This window comes from Ochotona princeps, chromosome 5 (genome assembly GCF_030435755.1).
Source record: "Ochotona princeps isolate mOchPri1 chromosome 5, mOchPri1.hap1, whole genome shotgun sequence".
Classification (NCBI taxonomy): domain Eukaryota; kingdom Metazoa; phylum Chordata; class Mammalia; order Lagomorpha; family Ochotonidae; genus Ochotona; species Ochotona princeps.
The window spans coordinates 104,495,041-104,503,683 of NC_080836.1; the positions used below are offsets into that span (position 1 = coordinate 104,495,041).

General features: G+C 57.7%; 1 protein-coding gene across 1 annotated transcript; it reads right to left on the reverse strand.

Annotated features, from left to right (window-relative positions):
- Positions 1 to 2,437: 2,437 nt before the first annotated feature.
- Positions 2,438 to 4,460, reverse strand: ARL4C (ADP ribosylation factor like GTPase 4C). Its single transcript, XM_058665159.1, has one exon. It carries the CDS (start codon positions 4,458 to 4,460, stop codon positions 3,882 to 3,884), a length of 579 nt encoding a protein of 192 aa, XP_058521142.1. The 3' UTR covers positions 2,438 to 3,881.
- Between the last annotated feature and the right edge of the window lie 4,183 nt (positions 4,461 to 8,643).

Genomic DNA, 8,643 nt, shown 5'->3' on the forward strand with positions numbered 1-8,643 from the left:
CTTGGGTACTTGGTCCATTTCTGTCAACCATGCTTCATCCTCCCGACAACCCTTTGAAAACCCAGTGTGACCCCATTTCACATAACAGGAGACTGAGGATTGAGGCAAAGGAACTTGAGTAGAACTGCTGGTCCTGAGTGCTGGAGAGAATTCAGACATGGACCTTTCTGACCCCAGACTTCAGATAGTCCACTGGTCTCGGCCATCACATAGTCAGTACCAAGACTGCCATGAGCACGAGCCAAGGGTCCACACGCACTGCACACTGCACCTGGGGAATGTGGTGACTGCAGCCCAAGCAGGTTTCCCTTTGCAAACTGAACCTTCTGTCCCTGGCGTCCCCATAGTCTGATGGTCTTACCACACCTAAGGGGACTTGAGTGTTGGTCTTCTGATGGACTTGAAAGATGAAGGCAGCCCAAGGACTGAGTAGAGAGATGCAGCCCAGACATAGCATCGTTGCCTATAACACTGCCAGTACTATAGAGCTGGACACAGCTGTGACAGTCAGGTGACTTAAGTAACCAACAACTCAAGACCTTCTTTGATCAACAGAGAGTGCCCAGGAGGCCACTCTGCTGACGAATTTGAGGCAACCCAATGGTGGACAGGCTTTGCTTGAATGCACAGACCCAGGGATCTGAGCCTCAGCTTCCACCATGCAGTGGTGGACCCACACACTGACTGACAGCAGGCTGTGACCCCATCACGTGCGCCGGACATCACCCTGGTGACCCATCCCCTGGCACAGGACAGAAGCCTGCAGAAGGAGCAGAAGCCACTGGAGACACCCGTCACAAAACACGTTCCCAGAGTTTGAGTGTATAAATAATTTATTTCTGTTCACAGCATCATATATGCAATTATAAAAGGATCTAAGGACAAAGAAAGGGAAGCGCAGGACAGAGAATCACAGTTGTCGAACGGGAAAAAAACAAAACAAAACAAAACAAACGAAAGCCAGGGACCCAGGCCCCACACTGCAACAGAGAAATCTGGGAAAGGAGTCATTCTGCAACAAAACCAGCTTCCCTGTGTCGGCGAAAGTATCTCCAACGCTCCACGGAGGATGCCAACTTCCTCCGGGGGAAGCCCACTTGTCCTGCCCAGGGCAAGGGCAGCATCCACCGCTGATGGGGCAGGCCCGCCCCCGGGGTGACTACTCCGAGTCTGCCTACATCGTCCTGTTAGGTCGGAGCCGACACGGGCTTTGGGTCAAACGCCACAGGAAGAAACTGAGGCTGTGAAGGAGTCATTGGAACATCACAGGGCTTCACTTGACCGTACAAGGAAGGACTGACACTTGATGGGACCCTTTAAGTACTACTGATAACGCAAAGGCAAAAACCAAAAACATCCCCAAAACCAAAGCCCAAATCATCTCATCTCATTTGTAAAGCGTGACGGGATCTGAACAGTGATCTCGAACTTAGGGACTGTGGGCACGAGAAGGTTACAGTATTTGGCATCTGCAATGTCACAAAATAAATATATTATTCTCTCCATAGTGTGGAACTACCAAAATGTCAAAGTGCTTAAGAAATTGCTGTAGGTGAAGAAAATAAAGGAAGATGGATTTTTGTTTTCTTTTTAATAATTCTAAATCTTCAGACGATGGGACCAGCCCACGTGGAAATCGGTGAGTGTGCTGTCAGTACTTAAACAGAAATCCCGCAAGCTTTGCAACACTGGTTTGTTTCCCGTTTTTCTTTATTGGGTTTCTGCCTGGCCCCGAAAAAAGATTGGCACTGGAGGGGGTCTCAGATACACTGACCAGAAAGATTGGCACTAGAGGGGGTCTCAGATACACTGACCAGAAAGAAAAGGGCGCCTGCCAGGCATCTGCTGACAGTCCGTTTCCCGTAGGAACTGGGGGCCAGCAGGAAGCTTCTGCTGCTAGTTCTGAAACGCAGGGTAGATTGGACAATGGGCCTGGAGCCCACACAGGCCAGCTCACACGCTCTCGCAGGAACAAGTCCATTTCTACCGCCTTGCTTTCTAGACAAGCCTGTCTCCTGCGGGGTTGGAGGGGGAGATAGGAGCAGGGTACCAGGATTCCACCAGAAAACACAGATTCAGCGAGAAGCCAAAGGCCCCTTCCACACTGGGTCTGGAGAGCAATGACAGCGTCTACAACCACAACTCAGTTCTGCTGGGACAGGATGGGATTGCTTTATGGCATTATTAAAAATAAGTCGTTCATCCTCACTCATCTGTTTTCCAAAGCCTCCCTCAGGTACACCTAGCATGGGCTGAGCAGTGGCCACCATGACAGTCAGGTACTTCCTTTATCTCCCGCCCTCTAGGTGGTCTTCTCTGGCCCCCTAGCTGCAAAGCCAGTTCGCTAAGAACCAGCCCCAGCAGCTTCATCCTGCGCTTCCTCTTCAAGTCTGGGCAAGGATTTTGTGACAAGGTGGCGGTTTTATATTGGGGGTGGGGGGCGATGCATGACGTCAAATGCTCCAACGAGGCAACTCTGAATAAGACCCTGCAGCCAGAGAGCGGCCATGGGGAACCAAATCAGATACCAGGACGTGTTGCTGCTTGCAGCGTCAAGGCTTGGAAGTGGGCAGAGCAGTTGGCTTGTTTTTTCCCTTTCCTTTTTTCCCTAAGGTTCTAGGGCACGGAATACTTGTAAAGGCTAAAGGCTTTTTTTTTTCTTTCTTCTTGTTTCCTTCAACATGTCTGAAAACCCATTATCACGTGGTTGGGATTACAACAGCAAGAAAAAGAAAAAACCAAAATCGCATTTTGCCATTCAGCACACATTTCCAGCTGGTGAGCCAGTCCACACCGGGCAGCAGGCTCAGAGAATCTGAAATTCCACACGGGTGGATCTGGCTAATTCTGCCCATCACACAGCGCAGGGGAGGTCCCTGCAGCCAGCCACACACACACACCCCCATCAGCCTCACCCTGAACCACCTTTACCTGTCAGGCACACGTCACAGCATCATTCGCCACCACCTTCAACAGCTTGTGGGTTTCTTTGATTTTTTTTCCATTAATTTTTATTGGTCTCTTTTGTGGGATAACGACCTCATACTGACAGGGTCCAAAGCATCCGGAAGATGTCCGATGCCACGCTCAAATGCAGTTTGTCCCCTCTGGCTTCTGTACCCACCGCAAAGCAGTGAGGACAGAGGGCCTTCTCCATTGCCCGAGCCCAGCCCTGGCCGGGCCAGCCCGGCGCCGGGGTAGGGGGCCTGGAGTGGTTGCATTGTCCCAGGAAGTCCTCCGTCGGCCCCACCCACCCTCCATCCCACCCCCTCGCCGCCCCGGAGCCCAGAGCAGGACAAACGAAATTGCCAACAGGGACCTGCCCTGTGACATAAAATGACTCAGCTTCCACAGCCCCTGAAGGCCAAGGGCTGGGCGTCCCCCAAGGAGTCCTCCCCACTGCAGCTACTGATAACCTGCTCCAAGATGGGTGCCCCCAGGGTCGGGGGAGGGCGGAGGGTGGGGACTGGAGCTGCATACCTCAGGTGGCTCACAGGTGCCATCCCCGCAGTGGGGGCGGGGCAGCCCTCTCAGGAGTGGGGGAAAATCGCTTTGTCTCCGTGACTCGGGAACCTGCCACCTGGGCGGGTGCGCAGCAGAGTTCCCCCAACCCCAACTCCTCCGCTCCCACCCCATCCGCAGCCCTGGAGGGCGTTCAGACAAAAGGTCCCCTGCGCCGGGGTGGGGAGGGGTAGCGGCAGGTCAGCCCTCACGCCCGGCCTAAGTCCGCAGCAACCCCGCATCCGGGCGCCGACGCGGACAGGAGCCTGAGGCGTCGCTTTGGTTCGCTGTCTTTGTCCGCGGGCTCGAGTCCTCCTCCGCCCCCTGCACCCAGGCACCCAAGCCCATGCGTTCCGGGACCCTGGGGCGCCGGACGCGCGTTACCGCTTCTTCTTCTGCTTCAGGGACTTCCTGCGTTTGAGGATCATCTCGTAGAGCTTGTCCATGCCCTCGGTGAGGCCCTCGCCGATGATGGCGCAGGCCGGCTGGACGTGGTAGGTGGTGGCCGGGATGAGCTCGTGCAGCGCCAGCTGCTTCTCGATCTCAGCTACCGGCAGCGACTTGGGCAGGTCCTGCTTGTTGGCGATGACCAGCAGCGGCGTGCCCTGGTTCTCCGCGAACTTGGTCACCTTGTGCAGCTCGGTCTTGGCTTCCTCCAGCCGGTCCACGTCCACCGAGTCCACCACGTAGATGATGCCGTCCGTGCAGCGGCTGTAGGACTTCCACAGCGGCCGCAGCTTCTCCTGGCCGCCCACGTCCCAGAAGTGGCAGCTTATGCCCTTGGCAGTGCCGTTGCTCAGCTTGATCTTCTCGGTGTTGAAGCCGATGGTGGGCACCGTGTTCACAAACTCGTTGAACTTGAGCCGGTACAGCACCGTGGTCTTGCCGGCCGAGTCTAAGCCCAGCATGACGATGTGCAGCGACTGGAAGGCCGAGATGTTGGAGGAGATGTTGCCCATGGCTCCTCGCTGCGGCGGTGGCCACTGCGGCTGCAGGCGGGAGGGCGCCGCGCACCCCCGCCACCCCACGCCCTGCCAGGCAGGGGCGGCCGCGTCCGAGCCCGGTGCACCTGGGCCGCGCCGGCACACGCGCGCGCTCGGCGCTCCGCGCGCTCCGGAGCTCGGCCGCGGTGACCCGGAGGGGCCCGGCTCGGCGCGCTCAGTCTCGCCGGCCGGGCTCGCGGTCCGCGGGCATCGCGCCTCGGCGCGCACGCAGCTTTGTCTCGGCGGGATCGCTTTTCTGGCGCCGCGACAGGATGCTCACGCCCAGGCTCGGTTCTCTAGGGCCGCGCCCCCGCGCTCCAGCCACCGCCGCTCGGTTCTGGGTGCTCCGCCGGCCGATCGGGTGGCTCCGAGGTTCCCCTGTGGTCTTGGGGAGGGGCGCGCCGCGGGGTCGCTCCCACTCCCGGGGCGCAGGCGGGGCGCGGGCTTCCCCGGGCGTCGCTGCCGGCGGTCGCCTGGCTGTCCCCGCAGTCCCCGAGCCGCCGCCGCCGCCAGCCCGCAGCGGCCGAGGGCGCCGGCTCCGCCCCGCCCGGGCCCCGCCCCGGTCCCGCCCCGGTCCCGCCCCGCGCGCCGGGCCCGCCGCCTTCCTCCCCCGTCCTCCCCCGTCCTCCCTCGTCCTCCCCGCCCGCCGGCCGTTTTCGCGCGCTTCGCTGGGCTTCCCCCGGCCGCCGCGCCCCACCCACGCCGCGCGGAGACAATGGGCCCCGCGCCGGCGCTTCCCCGCAGCCGCCCACGCGTCTCGGGAAAGCAAGCTGCGGGCGCCGCCCTCCGAGCCTGCGCCGGGCCTTAGCCTGCGGGGGGCAGGCAAGGGCCGCGTCCAGGTTGCGAGGGGCTGGGGCACGCCCGGAGGTGCGGGTAGGGCGGCGGGGTCAGAGCTCTTGGGCCTCGGGGAAGGGCACAAGCGCCCTGGCCTCGGTGTCACCTTCCTTCGTGCGCCTGTCCGCCCTGCGTCCCAGGGCTCCGTGGCTCCCACGGCGGTTTGGCTGCGGAGATCCAGAGCCCCCACGCGGCCACCGCGGCGCTCTGGAGCCCAGAGCTGTCCCCAGGGTGCCCTAGAGGCCCAGCTTTTTATGGGAGACGGAGGAAAGGAAACCTCTCTGCCTCGGGTACCTGAGGTGTCTCCCCTTTCCTACGCAGCCCTGCCCCTGTTTGGCCAACTGCTTAGGCTGAGCTGGCATCCCAGGGTGAGAATCACCTGCAAGAACAGGTAGTCACCCACCCGGGACCTCCAGACGTTGCCTGGTGTGGAGACAGGGGTGTTTGTGGCTCCGACAGGGTTCCCAACCCCGGGATTCCTGGAGTTCCATCACCTCTCACCTGGTTTATAAGCGCTGATGCAAGTGTGTACCCATGCTGTGTGCGTGCCAGTGCCTGTGGCTCCCCACTGCATGGAGCAGCCCAGAGTCAGTGGGCAGCTCCATCTCCAGCTAGGGGCTAGGATGCTGCCAACATGGACAGGAGGTGAAGGGGGGAGCAAATGGAAATAACTAGTCATTTAGTGAGTAAACCCCAAAGTGTGGCAAAATGCTTTTCCTCCACAAGCTATGACAGAATGTGTGTGCTGTAGCCAGAGTCTGTGGCAGGGCTACGCGTGCAGAAGCAAGCATGGGTCACCCATCCTGGGAGTCCCCGAGGTGTTACCGGCCCTGGATTGGGGACTGGGTTGGGAGACTCAGGACACAGAGGCCTGCGACCTTGCCAAGAGGGACAGACAACCCGCAGTCTGACCAGGGGTTCAAAGGGGATTGGTTCTAAGACCCCCACATGGGAGGCTGTCCAAAGCCTCTTACGTGAAGTGCTGTAGCATTGGCCTAGACCTCCTGCCTGCTGTAGGCCATCTCTTGTCACCCCAAGGCCTAAGCCACTGCAAATGGTTGTCATTCTGTATTGTTTGGGAAAGAATGGTAAAGGAAAAAGTTCCGTACTCACGTGTTCAACACAGATGAAAAAATTTTCGCAAGTGTTTTTCTGATCCAAGAGGGTTGAATCCACAGATGCGGAACCCAACCGTGAAGGCGGCCGATTGTATTGATGCCAGGGCTGAAGGCCTGTGCTGGCCTGCTTCCCCACTCAGCTCTACCAAAATGCTACAGACAAGACACAGCATTATCTCCCATGTGTTGGTTCTGTTCCCAGATGCCTGCAACATCCAGTGCTGGGCCAAAGATAGGTGCTTGGAACTCACGCTGAGTCTCCCACTTGGGTGGCAGGACCCTAACTGCTCAGCTGTCACCTGCTGGCTCCTACATCATCACCCCCAAGAAGCTGAGCTCGGACGTGCAGCTGGGACTTGAACCCAGGAACTGGATGATAGAATGCCAACATCCGCAAGGGACGTCTTCACTGCTGCGTGGAACACTGGCCCCAACAGCTGTTTTAGTTTAGGAATAAAGTTGTGAATGGCCTGAGTCCAGCGTGACTGTGCAGGAAGAGAGAATACACTGATGGACATATCCCCAGAACTGAGACTGAGGAGGGAAAGAGGGCTCCATCGCCAACTGGGCCAAAGGCAGTGAGCCCACACAGCCGGCGCCCCGTCATTCACATGATGCCAGTTCGATTATCCGCAGCCCTAGGAAGGCAGATTGGGTGGCTTTGACGGGATTTCCTCGGACTGCCCACACATCGCCACCCTCTCTTGAAACTGTTGCTTCTCTTCCACCCTAGCTGCCAGACAGGGCTGAGGCTGGACACCCACTCAGATGGGACCCTGGCCATTGGAAAGGGTCAGCTAGGCCGGCCCCACCAGCGACCTTGCATGGGAATCTTACATTGCTGCTACTGCTGCTCAGCTCTGCCTTTGATTTTAGGGGTAGAGTAGCAGGGAAATAGTAAGGGCTCTGCTGTGTTTTCTAGGGCTGTACTGATTTCTACCAACAGCCTGGGTGATTCTGACGGCAGGCCCCACGTCTTGCACTCCCGTGGCGCGGTTTAACAACCGAGAGCTGTCTATTGTCCAGCAGAAAATGGACATTAATAGAACCTTCTGAAGCAAAGCCATTAAACAGAAATTCACTGTGATGAATAGCAATTACTCTCCAGTCTAATTTTTCTCACTAGGTAATGACTTGATTTTTACAGTTGGTCGCTTAACCCGCAATACACAAACATTGTCATTCGGTTCACCCAGTTAGCAGCTTTCCTTCAGACGTGGGTTTCAGCTGAAAAACACCGGGATTGTGCAAAGGAAGTCACACTCCCCAGCCTTGCCATGGAGTGGGCATGGCAGCTGGTGGCCTGGGGGACTGCCCACTGCCTGACCACACTCCAGCCTCATGGCAGCTCCTTTTCCCTCAAGCTCTCCGTGTGTAACACACATGGAGGTTGTGAAGAGTAACCTGTGACATCAGAATGCTCAGTGGGGAGACAAGGCCGCGGTAAGAGCCTGTAAGCGTCAGCCCTGGCAGCTGCAGCGAGCCTGGTGTATGCCGCACACGGCCATTCGGACAGCGCCGGCTGCCTGACCAACACCTTGTCCACGAGGGATACCAGTGGCCACCGTGTGTCCCCTCTCCATGTTGATTCCTCAGAACAGGATGTCTCCCAGACAACAGCCCACTCCTAGGTCTTGTCTGAGATGAGGCTCACCTGGGTAGCAGTTCCCTTCTGGGTCCTCTCCCTTTCCGTTTGCACACAGATGGCCACGCATGGGGGAGGCTACAATTAAAGCAAACAATCAGGAAGAAATACCTTGGCAGTCATTTTGGGATTGTATCCTACAACGTTGTTTTGGCTTTCCCTTTATGGCCATTTGGGAGTAAAATGTGCCAGCAAGCCACACGACTTTCTAATGCACCCGGTGACATGGTAGTTGTGTTTGGCAAGGCTAATAGCAGAGTGCACCCATGGACAGCCCATCCCCTGGGGATTATGAGTTGAGGATGAGAACTTGGCCGTGTGTGCCTGCATGCAGTCTGTGTGTGTGAGCCCGTCAAGACCGCCGCATTCTCTTCTCACTGCAGGGCGGCCTCGTGCTTAACTGTTGTAGGCCAGGAGTGCCCTCTACTGAGCTTCTCGTGTAACGGGAACGGAGCATGTTTGCCCAGCGCTTCCTCCATGTCCAGCCCACAGAGATGGAATGAGTAATTGGATAAACCAAGCAGAGAAAATGGCAGGTGCCTGGCAGGTGCCTGTGTGTGCA